A 21,609-nucleotide genomic window follows, 5' to 3' on the forward strand; every position below is an offset into this window, starting at 1 on the left:
TCATTACTGACTGACACATTGTAATTATACCACCTGTGGATCTGTTACATTGTATCAATCAGTAATGAACACACCTGTGCTCCAGCAAAGAGGTATGTAAAACCTGCACTGTTAGGGCTCTCTGAGGACTGAGTTTGGGAAATATTAGTCTATACATACAGTAGGATAAACAGGAGATCAGAGAAATGAATCATCATCATCATTAACATTTATTTATATAGCGCCAGCAAATCCCGTAGCGCTTTACAATTGGGGGAAAAACACAGTAATAAAACAATACTGGGTAATACAGACAGACACAGGGGTAAGAGAGTCTAATGGCAAGCTTACAATCCAAGATCTATGGGATACAATATCCCAGGCTTGGATGGGGGGTTTCCAGGCACTAGGAACCCCCCTCGGTTTGCCTATGATAACAGTAACACCTGTAGTTTTCATTAAATAAAGTGACACTGCGTATGAAATACAATGTGAGATGCATTAAATATGTGGCGTTTAATGATCGCTTGAATTTGCACTTGAGAGGGGAGTTACCAGCGGACACTAAATTGATCCCAATGCCATCATTTCACAAGTAACTAGTAGCGCCTGGGGTGAGAAAGAAAAAAGCCATCCCCCTAGCCCTAAAGTTCAACCAAATTAACCTAAAATTTTCATAAAATGCCCCCCTTGAGCGCTGCGCCCTGGGCGGTCGCCCCTATGGCACAGCTCTTGTTACGACCCTGTTACTGCTTTCTCTGGACGATAGAAGTAAACAAGACATGTATATTTCTGATCCAGAGTAATCATGCAAAACATTATGCAAAGTGCACGGCATTAGCACATTTTAAATAGACGTGGGTCAGAACTGTCCATTAAATAACGTTAGGCAGGAAATGTGTCGGCTTGTGGTGGCATTTTAGGTAAAATATATATATAGATGTGTATGTCCGTTCTATGTAGCACTAAAGGGAAGCTCAGGGAGCTGTACATTATAGATAGGATGCAATGAAAACATTTTAAAGGCAAGTAGCATTTAGCAAAGCCTTATTATTAGAAAGTATTTTCTACATTACTCTAACAAGCTCTCTAATGAGCAACACAGACTGTAAATCCAAGATGGCAGCGGAGATATAGAGGTACAAGTCTATCAGTGAATTAACACCTTGTAGCCTCCGCCCCAGGTCACAACTTTTATAAAATTATATATATATATATATATATATATATATATATAGCTGCGGAATATTCTGGCACGGTCACTGTTTTAACGCATCAATATTTCTGCTACAAAGCTGATTGGACTCTCCACAGCACAGGAGGAGCCCAGGGCCGCTAAGGACTTTTATAAAAAGTAAAAAAAAAACCTGTAATTATCCTGATATCTATTCATGGTGTATGCCGCCATTTTGCAGACTGTACCGATATTATATGTGCGGTCTGAGGCGTGAGGCATGAAATGTCACCGAATAAACATTTTTGTCAAGTTTTCCCAGTGTATGCTACAATTTATCATCGTGCATTGCTAATAGTATCTGTATCATTGATGGGCAAAGCAGCCCTCTGACCCCTTTGCCTGGGGCCCTTCATCAAAGTTATGTTAAGTTTCACTTTGTTTAAAAGACCTGCAGATGTTTTTACAGACAGGTGTACCTTCCTTTTATTTAATGTAATGTTTTAAGTTATCACTTTGAGGTGAGTGTATGTTACACACAGTGGCGGATTCAGACTTGGGAGGGGGGGGGGGGTGTGATCAGGGCAATCTCCTCCCCCTAGCAGCACACTACATACTGCACACTGCACAGTACCACTTCTCTTGTTCTGCTCACTCGGTATAATTACCAGTCTAATTTCATTCTGGACAAAAGGACAATATGGATAATTGCTCAGTACCACTTCTCTTGTTCTGCACGATCGGTGTAATTATCAGTCTATAGTCTCATTCTGGATATATGGACAATTGCACAGTGCCACTTCTGTTGTTGTGCACGGTGAGTGTAATTATCAGTCTCTAGTCTCATTCTGGATATATGGACAATTGCTCAGTACTACTACTCTTGTTCTGCACACTCTGTGTAATTTTCAGTCTCTAGTCTCATTCTGGATATATGGACAATTGCACAGTACCACATCTCTTGTTTTGCACACTTGGTGTAATTACCAGTCTAATTTCATTCTGGACATAAGGACAATTGCACAGTGCCACTTCTCTTGCTCTGCAGGTGAGTGTACTTATCAGTCTCTAGTCTCATTCTGGACATATGGACAATAGCACAGTGCCACTTCTGTGGCTCATTGTGTGTAATGGGTTTGTAACCATCTGGCCTGTATGTGTGGACACCTGCACATTAGCACTATTTTAGTATCCTAGATGACTTTTGAGAATCTTTTCGTATGTTGAAAAGCCAGAGTCATTTATACCGTTATTCTGTAGGTATAAATACACATATCTCAATCTCCAGCTACTCTGCATTGTCTGCACTTTGTGAGACACTACACTGCACACTCCCTGTACAACACTTCCGTCTGGTGCAATTCTCTCCTCACCATATCATTTATCTTCCAGGCAGGTACTGGGGCATCCCCCCTATATCCAATGACTGTGAGGCAAGCCTCCTCTGGGGAGTGAGCAGCTCCCCTCCCTTCACTCCCTCCACCTATCCTGGATCATGTGGCTCTAGATAAACTGAACAATCAAATAACATTGAGTGCCAAATACACAATGGACTCGGTAGATGGGGATGAAAAAAATCACTGCAGTATGCTGAGGATAGATTGCAGCCAGCCCCTGTCTCCCTGTAGTTCTGCATTCTCCAGTGTCTGCTGATGGGGATCTGACCTGTAGTGGTGGAGTGTGGGGATTGCAATTTGCAGGAGAGTTTGGAGGAATGAAAGATGTTACCTTGTTGGGGGGAATCCCACCCTGTTGTTGCTCTGGAAGTCCCCGTTTGTGAATGTGCTGCACTTTTACTGTCTTAAGACTCTCCGGCTGGAGGTCTCCTCCGTGCGCTCTGGTTTCTGGAGCGTCCAGGCGCAAAGCAGGACGTGGGGAGGCTCCACTGTGACCAGGGACTGGACGAAAATGCAGCGGTGCTCGGGAGAGGCTGAGAGATGGGAGATTTAATTACTATCTGGGGAGTATTCGGACCCGGGAGCTCAAGCAGAGCCTCAAACTTTCCTTCAAAGGGAGAGAAGAATCCTGGGGACCCCCCAAAAACCACTGATCGCAACATCCCCAAAGGTAAGTCAACACTGGCTTTCTGACACATTAGTGCCTTATAGTCGCTTACAGTCCATGCAATCTCTGACATACATGTGTGTCTGTATTTCTTGCACTATTTTCTTCCTAATGACAGAGGTTTCATATTTCAATACTGGTGCAAATATTAAATAAAAGACAATTGTGCTACACCGTCCACATAAAAACTTTATTATAAACCTACCACTTTCCTTATAGCAATACAAACAACTTGTAGTAGTAACCCAATTAGACTGTTCTATTTATCAATAGCACGGTTATGTTACTATACTGTCTACACATAGCCACAGGACACTGTATATAGTATTTATATTTGCAGAGATGAATACAACTCCATGTCACATCAGGTAACTCATATACACTGGAGGGTCTCATTAGTGCTTGCTGTAACATTATTAGTATCTTGTATACAATGACAACTAACATCATGATAAGGTCATTATGATCTACATTACATAGATCCAGCTGCAGTCTGCTACTTGCCTTCCCTGCACATAAACAGCTAAGAGATCCTTGCAGAAATCCAGCAATGTAAACAGTGCACCTTATGCATTCTCAGCAGAAAACAATCTCAGGGGAGGAAGCCAGCTAGTATTTGGCAAGTCTCTCCCGAAATCTACTTATTATTTTTTTTATTTTTTTTTTAAATAACAGCAGTCAAAGATTTTAAAGCAATATGTGTCTGACAATATCAAAAGTTTATTAAATGCAAGCTGACTGCCCTGGGCAGCAAGGCTATTAATGAATCCTAGTTTGATCACATGGTAATGAATGGTTCTCAGAGGTAAGTCACTTATTTTAATGGCATTTAGTGTCTCAGTAGCTAGATAAGAACCGATACTTCCAATTCTTGGGTAGGCGAATCAGATATGACTTTAATTGTGTTTTATAGGACTAAACTACATGTACTTTGCAAAATTGACATTATCTTGCAAGTATTATATACAAACTGTGTCACCCAGATTACTGCTTCTACCCATGTAAATGTGTTTGTGCCCTGAATTCAGGAGTTCGACCTAGAAAAACACATTTATGTTTTGGCAGGGGGATTGTCTGTTTTGTAATGCAGAAATGTGACTGCGATGTTTGGTGTGTAAGATGTACTGCAGCAGGGGACAGCCTGGGGGTTACTGTTTATGAATCAAACACTAGACAGACACTTAAAGAACCAGTGTCACTCAGTGACCAGTGGTTTTCAATGATATACCCTATAATTTGCAATACAGATAGATACCTGTATTCAGAGTTGTCGCTTAGGGAAGCATTTTGACCCCATGCTCTCTAAATCATTAAAATCTAACAATATTTGTACTGGGTAAAATGGGGTTTGATGAAAAACAAGCGTATGATAAAAGGAAAAAAAAGTATTTTAAATCTACCCATGACATTGCTAAGCTGACCCTGAACAGGGTAACCCTAGGCATATGACTGGATTGCCTTTATGCTAAATACATCTCTGTGCAGAATCCGTAAACATATTTTGCACTGATGCCAGAGGAATCAGACTTGAGAAACAGTTAGAAGCAGGTCTTGGTGTCAGCCAGTACAACAGGGTGAGATGACAATAGCTACGCTGTGAATTGTGGGGGATGGATTTTCACTTCTCCTGGTTATATCTGTGGGATTTTCCATGCACTGTGCTGTTTACCATTGGAGTTTGCAAAGGATTTTGCAGAATCATCTTCCCAACGTCACTGGGTGGGTAAGAAGAAAAGTGCTGATCGGCAGTTAAAACTTTTGTTAAATGGTTGTAGCTGTTGTTTTCTAGCAGATATTCTCATCAATATCAGAGCAGTGTTTTCTGCATGTTTGCAATCACACCAGTGAATGCTGCTTTGTTGTGTGTAAACAAAATATTACAGTAAAGTAAACACAATTCTAGGAGGCCAGACAATATAGGGGTTCACCAAATGAAAAAAAATGTGTTAGCTTTTATATCATGCATTGTATAATTATATGTCCCCGTTTGTACAATGTTCAAAGCTGTTTGTTTAGTAAAGGATGCCACATTTGGCTATCCAAAAACGTATTAACGAATAAAGTTCAAAAGTAGTATAGATAATCTTTCATTCATTATATTTTCTGTAAGTTCTTTTTGGGAAAGTCTTCAATTATGGATTTTTATCAGATTTGCACAAAAGACATTTAATGAAATAATCCCTTAATGTTTTAGACAAGCTATCTGTTTTGGAACTGGGAGATGAAATGTTTTCTGTAGTTAAATGATACTTATCACCAAGACACAAAAGTCATAAAGTCAAACCATTGCAAACTATTTTATTCTAAAATTATGCAGACAGGTTATGATAATACACAAGTGATGATAATATTTGTATAAACTCCTGTAAATAATATCTCTGCAATCAGTGGGCTGTGATGTGATAATTTATAATTGGTGAGCACTGAAGTCTTCACTTATGTGTTCATTAGGAAAACTTGTATCCGTCTCGCTGTCTCCCTGTCTGTCTGTGTGTGAGTGTGTGTCTATATTAGGGAATCTAGACTGTAAGCTCCAATGGGGCAGGGACTGTTGTGAATGAGTTCTCTGTACAGCGCTGCGGAATTAGTGGCGCTATATAAATAAATGATGATGATGATTATAAGGAACGGTATACTCCCTACTATTAATGAATACATTTATTAGAAGTAATTTCAGATTTCTTTGACCTGTATAAAAAGTATTAATTATGGCCACAGAACTCCTTTATGACTTGCAATATCCATATAACTCACAGTAGGGAGTGCACAATCCCTTATATATTATTATAAGGTTCTCCATCGTTGGTGTTTTGTTTAGTCTCTGTTGTAACCTGTAGGTGTCACTGTTGTTCCCATTGTCAATAAGGAGGCTTAGCCTGGGAGTGAGAACTATCAAATGTAAATTATATACTTTTCCTTATTAATTGAATAGATAGAGTATCTTAATATCATTATCTGAATAAATAGTACATTTCCAAAGTTATATTCTGTACATCTGTCTACTTGTACTTCATCCTAATGAAAGGAGGGGGGGGGGGGGGAGGAGATAATTCTAGCTCCCCGTTAGGCAGCTAAAAAGCTGAGTAAAGGAGAAAGGGATAGTGGAAGTCGTCTAAGTGGTTAGCACTTCTGCCATACAGCAGGTGGGGTCATGAGTTCAATTCCCAACCATGGCCTTATCTGTGAGGAGTTTGTATGTTCTCCCTATTTCCTTCGGGTTTCCTCCCACACTCCAAAAACATACTAGTAGATTAAGTGGCTGCTAACAAATTGACCCTAGTCTGTGTGTCTGTCTGTGTGTATGTTAAGGAATTTAGACTGTAAGCCCCAATGGGGCAGGGACTGATGTGAGTGAGTTCTCTATACAGCGCTGCGGAATTAGTGGCCAGTGGCGCACGCAGGGGGGGTTTCTGAGTCTCTAGAACCCCCCCCCCCCCTGCTCTAACTAAGTGGCCACTGTCCTATACAGCAGCCGCGGCGCTGTCAAAGAAGCGTCCGCGGGGGTGCTGTATTGTATACAGCACCGCTGCAGACGCTTAGACAGCGCCGTGGCTGCTGTTTAGGCAGCTCTCTCTCTGTTTTTTTTTTGTTTGGGTCGGCGGGGAGAAACCCCCCCCCCCCCCCCCCCCCCCCGACAATCCTCCGTTCGCCCCTGGTGGCGCTATATAAATAAATGGTAATAATACTAATTAAAATGCATTCGATTTACAAGGTTTCTCAGATTTAGAAACATTCAAAAATATATATATATTTGAGGTTCAGCTGTGCTTGAGTCATTTTCACGGGATAAATAAAAACACACATAGCACAGTATCGTCTAAATTGCCTTTATTTAATAAACATGCAGCAGTGTGGAATGTTTTGTATTGATAGTGTGTGCTTGCAAACAGTCCTTGGAACTGTTCTGCATCTTTATCGACATCTGAACTCATCGCGGCTGGGGATTAATTCTCGTTCTTTCTAGTCCTGCAGGTTTGACCAGCGCTGAAGGAGTGATGCAGAACGGGGGTCTCTTCCTCTGCTGTCCCTTCTCTCCCTCCCTCCTGATCCACTGTCTAACACTCCCCCTGGCTGGACTCATCCAGGTGAGATGCGCAGGATTCATTGTGTCCTATGAAATATTTATCTGCCATGTCCTCTGTGTATAAAGGGGATGCAGACCGCTGCTGGATATTAGCACCTTGCATTATTTACATTTAAAGTTTTTGCATCCTAGACAGGATAAAGCAGGAGGGACAAGCTGTACTTATTGCATTACTACAATGGCAGGGGCAAACACAGGATTTGTAGAGGGGGGTTTCCACACCACTCCGCCAGTGGGCGTGACCAGCATGCATGGGGGTGTGGCTATAATTTTAGACAGTGCATAGCTGCTCTTCAACTCACCTATCCCCGTAGTATACATGGGCCGTTTTCAGGCAGAGCTGTGTGAAGCGGGAGCAGGGTCCAGCCACCTCAATTTTACAGTGACCCAGGCTTGGAGGGGGGTTTCCAGGCACTAGGAACCCCCCCCTCAGTTTGCCTATGAACAGAATCTATATATATATATCTCAGAGAAATGTTTATGATGTGCGTTATAGTTGCTGGTGTATTTATTTTTAAAAATCTTTTACCAAACAAAAAAATGTACAAAAATATTTGCATTTATGTTGCCATTTATTTCTGATGTGTCTATTTAGAAATTATACCACTGCTGGCTGCAAATGCAAAGTTGTTCTTCTTTATTTTTAGGACATATTATATTATTGTTGTTGTTTGCATTATTGTCATATGTAACTATATTGTACATCTTTAAAGCTATATTTATATATGGTACATCTATATAGATTAAGTGAAGTTAATATATGTAGAAACTCCTGTGAATAATATCTGTATAAACCTTAAGCATACTTGCCAACGTTTCCTCGTTGGCTTCAGGGAGATCCCGGGGGAGGAGGGCGTGCGGGGGCGGGGCTTGACTAATTACATCGTGCAATATTTGCATCATTAAGCCCCCCCCACTTATCTATTGCGGTGGCGATAACCGGGAGGTCTCCCAGAAATGCGGGAGTCTCCCGGACATTCTGGGAGAGTAGGCAACTATGCATTAAAGAAAAGCAGCTAATGAATCTCTAGAGACTGAAATGTCTTTTACATTTCTGTCCCCATTACTGGAGTCATGTTGTCTTACCTGTCAGTCTTTGATTAAATCGTGGTCTCCATGAAAATGGCCACCTCCATAGGCATCAATACATGGACATAGGACACAATTTCTGAACTGTGTCATCATGCCACAGATGGCAAAGCCAACCACGTCTTGTACTGGCTCAGCATCAGGGAGAATGCCAGACTCTTCAGGGAGTGAGGGAGATCACCCCTATTTCAGGGAGTCTCCCCAACATTCAGGGAGAGTTGGCAAATACGCGTTAAGCTCTGATGTCATCGTTTAGTAGGAAAATTTGTGTATTATATGTAATATAGCGCCCCCTACTGTGAATGATTATGGATATTTGAAGTCACCTCGTAGATCCGTGATGTGTATAACAGCACTTGTCTTGTGACTTATACAGATCCTATCATTTACAATACGGGGTATTATCTGTTATATATGGCTACTTTCCAGGATTTTCCTGATAGTTGAGGCTAACGCCAAACAACAGTAAATATAAGAAACTGTTAGCGGTATATCTGTAATAGGAGCAAAAGTTATCACCAAAAGTTATGCGTTTGACTAATTGGCGGTATTCCTTGCTAACAGCGGATTAGGCCCACAAGCGCAGCTAGATTTGCACTCAAGTGAGAGAATTAGATTTCAGTTTTTGCAAAAGGATTGTTTAAATGACCTGGCACGAATGGAGAAGGGCCATTTGATGTTCACAGTTTTACTCCCCACAAAAGTTTCTAGCCAGTCGGCGGTGCCAAAAACCCAACTTCATCCTTCTACTTAAAATTGGATGAATTTTGCACTTCCTAGTTCTTCTTTCTTTGGTAAGCGCATTTCTGGTGCGCATTGTTCCTGCGTCCGCTGCAAAATCCCTAAGCATAGGATTTGAAGTTAGGGGAGTGGCCATGCTACTTTGAACGCGATTGGTGGATAAATAGGTGCAACAATTTTTCCTCTTCATAAATGGTTTTCTAAAGGTTTAGGGAGAAGAGCAATTTTTTTTTTAACTTTAACCAGCAGATACCAATCGGTCATCTCTATTTGCAACACTAATAGATCCAATGAAAATTGGTACAATAAATAAATGTTAGATATATTTTGCAAGCATGTATTGCCTGCTTCAGACATCCCATGCATTTAATAGGACGATTCTATGTAGCAAAGAAATCCTTGCGATGTCAGCGGGATTTCCTTTTCGTATTACTTTATACACAGGAGGTATGCTGTGTGCCAAGACTTGTCACGATTTTGTGAAGCAAGACGGAAACGTTAGGCTGGAACAAGGGTGTTCCTTGACAAGCATGGAATAGGTGCACAAGTACACCTAGTTTTGTGGAGCAGTGCAAAAAAAAGATTTCATTTCCAGAGCTAGATTACTCAAATTAGATAACGGGTGGAGTACACATTTTTAGGGGCATTTCCTGCTTTTCCGGAAGAATTTTTCCTCTCATCCTATAATTTTAATATATACTTACCAATATTTTACTCTTTCCCTCTGGAAGATCCCAGAAGGGAGGTGAAGTGTGAGGACGGAGGATAGTGGGGTGTAACGAATCGCTTAATTTTGGCCCCGCCCCAGCGGTGCAATCATGCAAAAGCTTAATTTTGCTGCAGGGTTTGGTGTGGGATTGGGACGGGGCCAGAATGATTCACCGTGATTCGCGTCACTAGGAAATGGACAGGATGCAGGAGAATGGCCTGCTCTTCTGGAATTCAGGAGTCTCCCGGACATAGCGGGAGAGTAGGCCGGTATGTTCTAATGCAATGCGATTTCTAGTTGTACTATGAGGTCATGTAAAAGTCTTGATGATGCAATCTCCGGTGTATTGCGTCTCAATGGCGACGTCACCTACAGAGCAAAGACGAGATTGCATCATTGCGACCACAGCAGTCGGGGCAAAAAGACTGCAAACCACTACGTTGTACACCAGCATTTGCAATCGATTAATCCATTCTTAAAGTGTATCTGTCACCCACTAAAAAACTACTCCATGCTGGGCAAAACTTTAGTTCAAGTTTAACAAAAAAAATAATGAAATCCAACAGTTTTGTTTCTGCCTCGATAAAGAGAAGTTTGTTCTGCTCACTGCATAAATCATAAACAGTCTATCTTTAACAAGCGACATTTGATCTTTATTTGTGTATTTAAATGCACTTCAATGAAATGCGGCTATTTTTATCCCAGTGTCCTTTTTAATATGCCTGCTCTATAAATGGTATAATCTGAAACTGACAATTAAAACTGGATAATTGGCTTGGAACTTTCATATACATGTTCAAGCTTAATTCCCAAAGCAGTTAAGCCCAATGTGTTATCATTAAACGCTGGCATTTATGTCTGTATACTTTTAATATGAGTATAATTTTTTTCAAACAATATTATGCAGCTATTTAATTAAAAGCAATTTATACCATAGTTAGCGTGCTTAGTTCTTGCGTATTTATCTAAAAATGTACTAGGTAAACTGAAGTATCCCCAACTTTTGTGGGACTAAAAGTTCCACCGTACCCTATCAGCTGCCTTTCTCTAGGATTAGCAAGTCAGAACATAAATTTGGATAGTGCTGCATGGTTTTGTTGCATTTAGTTCACATGTGTCCAGAATAAAGTGGCAAGTTTGGAAAAACTAGAGTCAAGCAACCTGAAGCTCTCCGGAATATATGGCCAAGGCTAGCAGACAACCACAGCTAATGGGTGGATAAGATGATTTAACAAACACATGTATGGTGAAAGCTGGGTTGTGTAAGTGTAGGGGCAGGTTATGGTGTAGTGTTATAAGATTGATTGAGCACTTTGTGGCACTAACTAATGGCACCTTTTCATAAATAACTTAGGGCCTGATTCATTAAGGATCTTAACTTAAGAAACTTCTTATTTCAGTCTCCTGGACAAAACCATGTTACAATGCAAGGGGTGAAAATGAGTTTTCTGTTTTGCACATAAGTTAAATACTGACTGTTTTATCATGTAGCACACAAATATCAACTTTAAATTTCAGTGTACAAATAAGCTATCAAGTATTTGTGTGCTACATGAAAAAACAGTCAGTATTTAACTTATGTGCAAAACAAAATACTAATGTGCACCCCTTGCATTGTAACATGGTTTTGTCCAGGAGACTGAAATAAGAAGTTTCTTAAGTTAAGATCCTTAATGAATCAGGCTCTTAATTATGTGTGTTAAACAGTTTATGAAAATACGTTGAATGATGAACTTATTGCTTCTCTTATCTAGATTGCTAAGGCTGAACTCCAGAAGACATGTTCCAGATCAACAGTGGAAAATCTACCCAGTGGTTGCCAGCAAGTGTGCCAGTGTAGACCCCCACCATTACTGCCTCCGCCACCCCCTCCGCCACCACCTCCAAGACTCCCAGTGCCTAGTAAGTACCCAGCAAGCTTTGACAAAGACTTACTAAGTGCTGTTCTAACTGCTTTGTCATATTCTTGTGGATAATTCTAGTGCTCTTAGATGGATCTAATAATGTGTTTTTCATGCAATCGAATGATGTAATAAGTTATAACAGTCCAGTGATGAATGGGGTTGTATACTTTCGGCCAGGTTCTATAATGAGCTGTTGAGACAGTGCTAGACAGAGGTAGATCAGGTGGGTACTATATTGTATTGGGTACTTGTGTCAGGCTGGTCCTTTTATAGGCAGGACAGACACTGTATTATGTAGTTTAGTTGTACACTAACTCTCTTGTGTTCTCAAACAATGAGTCGCTTGATCGTGCTAAATCTGCATTGTGTTTGGAATAACTGAATTGTTGGATCAATTTTGGGATGGTTGGTGTTGCTGGGTCCCTCGGGGGATGGTTTGTGTTGCTGGGTCAGTCTGGGGATGGTTTCTGTTGTTGGGTCAGTCGGGGGATGGTTTATGTTGTTGGGTCAGTCGGGGGATGGTTTGTGTTGTTGGGTCAGTCGGGGGATGGTTTGTGTTGTTGGGTCAGTCGGAGGGATGGTTTGTGTTGTTGGGTCAGTCGGGGGATGGTTTGTGTTGTTGGGTCAGTCGGGGGATGGTTTGTGTTGTTGGGTCAGTCGGGGGATGGTTTGTGTTGTTGGGTCAGTCGGGGGATGGTTTGTGTTGTTGGGTCAGTCGGGGGATGGTTTGTGTTGTTGGGTCAGCCGGGGGATGGTTTGTGTTGTTGGGTCAGTCGGGGGATGGTTTGTGTTGTTGGGTCAGTCGGGGGATGGTTTGTGTTGTTGGGTCAGTCGGGGGATGGTTTGTGTTGTTGGGTCAGTCGGGGGATGGTTTGTGTTACTGGGTTCCTCGGAGGATGGTTGGTGTTGCTGGGTCCCTCGGGGGATGGTTGGTGTTGCTGGGTCACTCGGGGGATGGTTGGTGTTGCTGGGTCACTCGGGGGATGGTTGGTGTTGCTGGGTCACTCGGGGGATGGTTGGTGTTACTGGGTTCCTCGGGGGATGGTTTGTGTTGCTGGGTCCCTCGGGGGATGGTTGGTGTTGCTGGGTCAGTCTGGGGATGGTTTGTGTTACTGGGTTCCTCGGGGGATGGTTTGTGTTGCTGGGTCCCTCGGGGGATGGTTGGTGTTGCTGGGTCAATCGGGGGATGGTTGGTGTTGCTGGGTCACTCGGGGGATGGTTGGTGTTGCTGGGTCACTCGGGGGATGGTTGGTGTTGCTGGGTCACTCGGGGGATGGTTGGTGTTGCTGGGTCACTCGGGGGATGGTTGGTGTTGCTGGGTCACTCGGGGGATGGTTGGTGTTGCTGGGTCAGTCGGGGGATGGTTGGTGTTGTTGGGTCACTCTGGGGATGGTTGGTGTTGCTGGGTCACTCGGGGGATGGTTGGTGTTGCTGGGTCAGTCTGGGGATGGTTTGTGTTGCTGGGTCAGTCTGGGGATGGTTTGTGTTGCTGGGTCAGTCGGGGGATGGTTGGTGTTGTTGGGTCAGTCGGGGGATGGTTTCTGTTGCTGGGTCAGTCGGGGGATGGTTTGTGTTGTTGGGTCCCTCGGGGGATGGTTTGTGTTGCTGGGTCAGTCTGGGGATGGTTTGTGTTGCTGGGTCCCTCGGGGGATGGTTGGTGTTGCTGGGTCACTCTGGGGATGGTTTGTGTTGCTGGGTCAGTCTGGGGATGGTTTGTGTTGTTGGGTCCCTCGGGGGATGGTTGGTGTTGCTGGGTCACTCGGGGGATGGTTGGTGTTGCTGGGTCACTCGGGGGATGGTTGGTGTTGCTGGGTCCCTCGGGGGATGGTTGGTGTTGCTGGGTCCCTCGGGGGATGGTTGGTGTTGCTGGGTCACTCGGGGGATGGTTGGTGTTGCTGGGTCACTCGGGGGATGGTTGGTGTTGCTGGGTCACTCGGGGGATGGTTGGTGTTGCTGGGTCACTCGGGGGATGGTTGGTGTTGCTGGGTCACTCGGGGGATGGTTTGTGTTGCTGGGTCCCTCGGGGGATGGTTGGTGTTGCTGGGTCACTCAGGGATGGTTGGTGTTGCTGGGTCAGTCTGGGGATGGTTTGTGTTGCTGGGTCTCTCGGGGGATGGTTGGTGTTGCTGGGTCACTCGGGGGATGGTTGGTGTTGCTGGGTCACTCGGGGGATGGTTTGTGTTGCTGGGTCCCTCGGGGGATGGTTGGTGTTGCTGGGTCAGTCTGGGGATGGTTGGTGTTGCTGGGTCAGTCTGGGGATGGTTGGTGTTGCTGGGTCACTTGGGGGATGGTTTGTGTTGCTGGGTCCCTCGGGGGATGGTTGGTGTTGCTGGGTCAGTCTGGGGATGGTTTGTGTTGCTGGGTCAGTCTGGGGATGGTTTGTGTTGCTGGGTCCCTCGGGGGATGGTTTGTGTTGCTGGGTCAGTCTGGGGATGGTTGGTGTTGCTGGGTCACTCGGGGGATGGTTGGTGTTGCTGGGTCAGTCTGGGGATGGTTGGTGTTGCTGGGTCCCTCGGGGGATGGTTGGTGTTGCTGGGTCCCTCGGGGGATGGTTGGTGTTGCTGGGTCCCTCGGGGGATGGTTGGTGTTGCTGGGTCACTCAGGGGATGGTTTGTGTTGCTGGGTCCCTCGGGGGATGGTTGGTGTTGCTGGGTCAGGTTTGGGTGGTTTGTAGCTTCCACTGGTCATAGGTGGCAGGGACACCTTACCTTGTTCACAGCAGAAGTGCCTACTTTTCTTAATTCCCATGCAAATCCCACGGGCAAATTTAAAACCTGGGAGTAATGTGTCCCTGGAAGTGTCCCTATTTTCGTCCACTTCTGTATGTGGAATAATTATCTTACAGGCTAGTCTTATTTGCTATGGTCTTATATTCATTATAATGGATAATGACGCTGCAGCCGAGCTGAAGGTAATGCCATAATATGGACTGTTTTAGCCACATCCCTTCAATGACTTATACACACAACCCACAAATACTGATTATTTGTTTTATTTTAAATAAAACGTTCACATACCTCAGTTAAATATGCCTAAAAAATGTTTGTACCCCTGCCCATGACACTGGGGACACTTAACTCATTTATTAAATTTAAGAATTTATTATAATAAAAGAAAAGGCTATAGTAGTATTATTATATGATATTAGCATTCCAATGGACAAAAGGCTGTTGTACAATAAATCATTTGATTTCTTTTGATTACAATGTCTGTTCATTGATATGCAAATTGTATTATATAAATATTGAGACATTTTGCCATAGAAAATCAGGTTTAGGTTATTGTGACCTATTTGCAAATTAAATTTATTCATAAAGGAGCTCTCTTAATTCTTTTCTATTATCCCTCTGATTTCAGTACAACTGTCGGCTTAAATTTGATATCCCCAAAAAATAATTCTTTATTCAACTGATTATTAATGACTGGGTCCTCTCTTGCTGCTCTTTAACAGACTAGTTGTAATTTTCAGGATGCCAATTAACTGGGAATTATACAAATGTTTGAGTACATTAACGGCACCTTCCTGTGCTCTCTGCTTCTGAGCACTGTGACTCATGATAATTGTAAATCATAGACGGGCCTGCCCTGGGAGAAAGTTATGTGCAGCCCAATTTGACCCAGAAGCTTACAGTCCTTTGCCCATTTTAAGCGTTTTGGCATTCATGGATGAAGAGCCTGTGTCAGTATGTGCTATAGCCATACTTGCCAACTTTTTCTCATTGGCTTCAGGGAGATCCCGGGGAAGGTGGGTGTGCGGGGGCGGGGCTTGATGAAGTACATCATTTTGTCCCCGCCCCTAAACGGTTGTCACAATTTGGCCAATTACAGCAGGGGTCAGGGGTAAGATGAAGCGATATTTGCGTCATTAAGCCACCCCCCCCCCCCAACTAATCTAATGCAGGGGCGAGAACCGGGAGGTTGCCCTGCTGTCCCAGGAGCCTGGGAGGTCTCCCAGAAATGCGGGAGTCTCACGGACATTCCGGGAGAGTAGGCAACTATGCATTAAAGAAAAGCAGCTAATGAATCTCTAGAGACTGAAGTGTCTTTTACATTTCTGTCTCCATTACTGAAGTCTTACCTGTCAGTCTTTGATTACATCTTGGTCTACATGAAAATGGCCACCTCCATAGGCATCAATACATGGACATAGGACACAATTTCTGAACTGTGTCATCATGCCACAGATGGCGAAGCCAACCACGTCTTGTACTGGCTCAGCATCAGGGAGAATGCCAGACTCTTCGTGGAGTGAGGGAGATCACCCCTATTTCAGGGAGTCTCCCTGACATTCAGGGAGAGTTGGCAAGTATGGCTATAGCACTGAGACTACCAATGACTGGCAGCCTGGGACTGTATAGCACACTTCTTCTAAAAGGAAGTCACTTCACCAGCGCCTTGATGATGGTGGTGCTAAACGTGTTCACAAGCGTTGCCCCAATACCCCATCAATGTTCGACTGGGTTCGGGTCTCCTGGCTGGAAAGGCCAAAACACATAGGGCCATTTAGGAGAGCAAAGCATAAAAAAGGAGTAACTTTGCACCTGAGCATGTTGCATTGGAGGGGGAGGTAAATTTAAAATGTGGGTACAGATTTATATTTGGGGTAGGGTATGTCCTAGATCAACTTTAAATTTCAGTGTAAAAATAAAGCTATCAAGTATTTGTGTGCTACATAAAAAAACAGCCAGTATTTAACTTATGTGCAAAATAATAGACTCATTTGCACCCCTTGCATTGTAACATGGTTTGTCCCAGAGAACATTTACTTGATTTTGCATTACTTTCCTTAATGACTATGGAAACTATCAGGGTCGTGCTCGGCAAAGTATTGGGCGATTGTACGTGCACTGTGGATTGCGGCATAGTCATCCTTTACCCCCTGCAATGTTGGTTGTTCTATCGCTCTTTCTATACATTTACCTCTGATTACTAACCTGGTAATCACTCAGTTACTTCTCAAGCTTTGATATTCTTTTGCTCACATCTGCATTAATATGTCATTGGTTCCTATTTGTATAAGTTTCCAAGAGCAGTTCTGACACTTTTCCTTCTTGTCTTCTGATGAACAAAAAGGAAAAAACTCAACATCTTCCAAACAAGAGGAGTTTGATTTTCTTCCAACTTTTGTTTTGTCTTTTTCTCAGAAATGTTAATGGCCTTTTGGAATGTAACAATGTCTTCTGTTAGAGGAATCAAATTCTCTTTGCGATCACTCTAAATGGAGATTATATAGTAATCATATTACGATGTGCCGTACAGAGAATATGTAATCATTAACATCAGTCCCTGCTTCACTGAATGTTACAGTCTAAGGGGCATATTTACTATACTGGGTTTGAAAAGGTGGAGATGATGGCTATAGTAACCAATCAGATTCTAGCTGTCATTTTGTAGAATGTACTAAATAAATGAGAACTAGAATCTGATTGGTTGCTATAGCCAACATCTCCACTTTTTCAAACCTGCAGATTAGTAAAAGTATTTATCTCATGTTAGTTATCATCTCTTATTACATTGATAAAAAGGATATAACGGGCCTATTTATTAACTTTATTTAGCAGCTCCAATAGCAGCCTGTCCTGGCGAAAAGCTTATAGTAAAGTGATCGTAATTGCGATCAATTTACTTATAGGTCGTTATGTCTAGGCAGAATTTGCGATGAGGAGAGCACAAAGCTTGTCGTGGAGAGATATGAAGATCACTCTCCTGAGATGCTCTCCCCATAGACTACAATGGTTAACGCCATCTTCTCAGTCACTGGCCTTCCTTTCTCTCACTTGTATGGCCTTCAATCCATCCAAGATGCGGCGGGTAGGCTTATCTTCCTCTCCCGTCGCTCCTCTTCCGCTTCTTGTCTGCGTAAATGCCTTTATTGGCTCTCTCTTTGTTTCAGAATTCAGTTCAAGCTCCTTACCCTCACTTACAAATCCCTTACCAGCACTTCTACCCCTTACATCTCTAATCTTGTCTTGAGGTACATACCTATCCGGTTACTCCGTTCAGCCTCTGACCTCCGCCTCAATTCACCTCTCATTACCTCCTCCCATGCTGGCCTCCAAGACGTCTGGCGTGCTGCCCAATTTCTTTGGAACTCACTCGACTGTCCCTCAAGCTTCAGTCCTTCAAACGCTCACTCAAAACTCACCTTTTCATGCTTCCCTATCCTACCAGCTCCTGACCATCTTATCCATCACCTCCTCTTCCTTCTCCTACCATCTCTATGTCCTCCCAACAGAAAACAGCGCTGATGACTGATACACACAATCAATATACAACCATCCGTGGGTAATAAATATATATAAACACTTTATTAAAAATGAACCATAAAATATGCAACACTGGCCAGTGGATAACAACTAGACATATAAAAAATCAGATCAACCGACTGTGTTGACCATCAATAAGGCTGATGAACCATCAAATCGATCACTTCTGAAGAGAACCAGCTAAATGTCCCACATCGTAAAGATACTATTGTCCAATGACCCCGTACAAGGTCATGAAGTGGAGCTTCAAAATAAGGAGAGGTGACGTACACTTTCCACCACCAGTGTGGCCACACTTATTTTGACTTTGTACTTATGTGAGTTATAATTTTATCTCACCAAACGTATCACAGCAGAGAAAAGCCGCTCACCAGCTATAGAAACCAGAAACAGTAGAGCAAACAATCACTTATATGATGCAAAATGGGTAACATAAAACCCCCTCACCTGATTTGGTTAAAATAACCCCTTGACTCCAGCTGCCAGGGTAGATTATTTGGACTTTGGGTTGTTCTAACCATGCCCATTTAATCATCTGCTATTACATATGACCCCTGTTTTGAGGAATGGATACAATAGGCGCTCTGACCGTTACCAAAAGCACCTAAAAATGCATAACTTGCGTTCAAAGCCTTTTTTTAAATATGATCAGTTTTTACAAATCCCTCATTTACTTAGATATTTACTAAATGTAATGTCAACCTTTTTTTTTTTTTTTTTAAACCAACTTTATTTGTAATTTTACAGGTCTTTTATATTTGATTAGAAAAAAAATGGAATTGCTAACTAGGGCTAAATATATCAAACCTTCTATAAAGGGAAAGTGGAGGTGTTGCCCATAGCAACCAATCAGATTCTAGTTATCATTTTGTAGAACTGCTAAATAAACGATAACTAGAATCTGATTGGTTGCTAGGGGTAACACCTCCCCTTTTCCTTTTTAAAAGGTTTGATATATTTAGCCTCTATTGTAATTCACTGCAAAATTGTATTATTATTGTTTTGTGGTTGCCAGATGCCTGTAAATTGAGATTAGAGCCAGGAAGCCAGTTGAGCCGCCCTTGTGTCGTGAAAGTGTTTGAAATACTGCCTTAAATGTATTTCTATGAGCTTGGGAGTTATTCGTTTGCACTACAGCCCTCTCCGCTATAGAAATAGAAGGAAAAAAGCTTAATATCTTCGTGAAAGCTTTTCAGATGTAGTACGGATCACTGTAACAAACGGCTCTATTTTTATTTTTTTTTTCCAAATGAATGTTCTGCTTGCAGAGGCTGGGAGCAAGTTATTAAATCTCCCAAAACTCTGCAGCCCCCCCCCTGAAACGCTTACATTGGTCATAGTTCACGCATTGCACATCTTAAGGGGCAGCTAATTTATAGAGCAGAATTATAGTTGGGTACAAGATGTTCTTGGATGAAAAAAACATTTTGTAGAACTCACAAAAATGTCTGTACCCTGGCAGAACTTTTTATATCAAATCGTAAGTCCTCTTTCCTCTTTGAGCAGGTTTGTTCAACATTTCATTGGTCCAGTTTTACCCAGGAAGTGAGCAGTGTAAAAGTAAATTGGGTCCCTTCTTTCACTTATCATTAGATAGTACCCCGCAGTAAGACATCAGTGTTACCTGATTGTTGGTGTCTGTAGTCACATGAACATGATTAGGAAGACAGCTCCTAATTGGAGCTACCTGTCCCAGAAAGCGTTCCAGAAAAGACACTTCTCCAAAGTTGTGCAAATTTTGCTGTCTGGCACTGGAAAAGAGTAGGAATCCCCGGCTAGGGATCCTGAAGGATGCATTGGAATTGTAGAACTGATATAAGACAGTCGAACAGAGAGCAACCTGTGAGTCAGGAAACCAAATGTGCTCACAAAATCTGTTTAATCTCTTTATCAAATATTATTATTGTTGTGAGACTTTTTATTTATATCGTGCCAGTATCGTCACACATCTGATCAGCCACACATCAATCACAACTCTCCACTTCCAAGTACACAATCATCATCACCATTTATTTATATAGCGCCACTAATTCTGCAGCGCTGTACAGAGAACTTACTCACATCAGTCCCTGCCCCATTGGAGCTTACAGTCTAAATTCCCTAACAAACACAGACACAGACAGACTTGGAACAATTTGACAGCAGCCAATTAACCTACCAGTATGTTTTTGGAGTGTGGGAGGAAACCGGAGCACCCAGAGGAAACCCACGCAAACACGGGGAGAACATACAGACTCCACACAGATAAGGTCATGGTTGGGAATCGAACTCATGACTCCAGTGCTGTGAGGCAGAAGTGATAACCACTGAGCCACTGTGCTGCTCTCAAATGCAAATGAACCCTTCCCACCCCATCTTCCCCTGGCCTTCCACATCACAAATACTCCCGGTCAATCATCTCCCAACTGCAGCTATTCTCCCCCTCTGGTTCTCTCACTATGGGACTTACATGGGGTAAATTTATGAAGCTGCTGGTTTGAAAAAAGTGGAGATGTTGCCTAAAGCAACCAATCAGATTCTAGTTTTCATTTTGTAAAATGTACTAAATAAATAATAACTAGGATCTGATTGGTTGCTATTGGCAACATCTCCACTTTTTCAAACCCTTGATAAATTTACCCTCTAGTCTTGTTTCAATATCTGTGCCAAGCTGTGGGAAAGGTCTTACTTAAAAGACCTATATAGATACCTCTTATATCCCACTGAACTATGATCAGTGCCTCCCTGCAGTTGAGGTCGTGCTACTAATTTTGCCTTTGGCTTAGGCCTACTCACTGTACTCCACTACACAAAGCCTTTCCTTTCCTAAAACGTGCACTGGGGTCCCTGCAGTCTTGCAGCCAATGGGCTCTGTTTATAGAGCTACGTACAGAGGGGCTGCTGCTGTTGGTGTATTGTGATTGACAATAACACTTTTGCTCACTTAAAATAAAGATTTTTCAGAGTTGTCCTTGGGCACCCCCAAAAATGCATATTTTCCTTCTCTTTTACTAGGGTGTCTCGATGACGTGGTGTAAGAGCTGTGACCACTTTATCTGTCCCAGGATTACATTGTTTGTGTGTTTGTTACAGGAGAATGATTATATTGTGATATTTATTCTGGGGATTATATTTCTGATTGTAAAGAGCTACAAAGTATTTTAGTATTATAGTGATAATTATATAAATAAAGCATACAAGCTAAAAACATTTGCTACTAATTCTAGATCAGACTTTGGACATAGATATGGGATCTAATATCTGGAATGCTTGGGATTCTGGATAAGGGTTTTTTTCCCATAATTTGGAGCCCTAAAATATACTAAAACACATTTAAAAATTCCTCCTTTGTTTCCCATCATTGACCTTAGCATTCCCCTCCTCATAGGCAAACCGAGGGGGTTTTTCATAGTGCCTGGAAACCCCCCTCCAAGCCTGGGGCACTGTATAATTGAGGTGGCTGGACTCTGCCCCCGCTTCACACGGCTCTGCTCGAAAAGAGAGATCTGCATGCACCTAACAGTAGTGCACGCAGCATTGTCCATATATATTATGGGGATATTGAGACTTGGGACTCTCTAAAATTAGAGCCACGCCCCCATGCATGCAGGTCACGCCCA

The 21,609-nt window shown here is 42.7% G+C and overlaps 1 protein-coding gene across 2 annotated transcripts in view; it reads left to right on the plus strand.

Moving 5' to 3' along the window:
• Window positions 1–2,673: 2,673 nt before the first annotated feature.
• The window catches only part of PRIMA1 (proline rich membrane anchor 1), a 44,982-nt gene continuing 26,046 nt past the window's right edge, over window positions 2,674–21,609 (plus strand). The window contains exons 1-3 of one of the 2 annotated variants that reach the window (XM_075193364.1): window positions 2,674–3,220; window positions 7,182–7,302; window positions 11,595–11,742. In XM_075193364.1, coding sequence (XP_075049465.1) covers window positions 7,213–7,302; window positions 11,595–11,742 — 238 coding nt within the window. In that variant the 5' untranslated portion in view covers window positions 2,674–3,220; window positions 7,182–7,212. Of the gene's footprint in view, window positions 3,221–4,805; window positions 4,937–7,181; window positions 7,303–11,594; window positions 11,743–21,609 lie in introns of those variants that run through there. The other variant, XM_075193363.1, reaches the window with a different exon arrangement.

This window comes from Mixophyes fleayi, chromosome 12 (assembly GCF_038048845.1).
Source record: "Mixophyes fleayi isolate aMixFle1 chromosome 12, aMixFle1.hap1, whole genome shotgun sequence".
Taxonomy (NCBI): Eukaryota; Metazoa; Chordata; class Amphibia; order Anura; family Limnodynastidae; genus Mixophyes; species Mixophyes fleayi.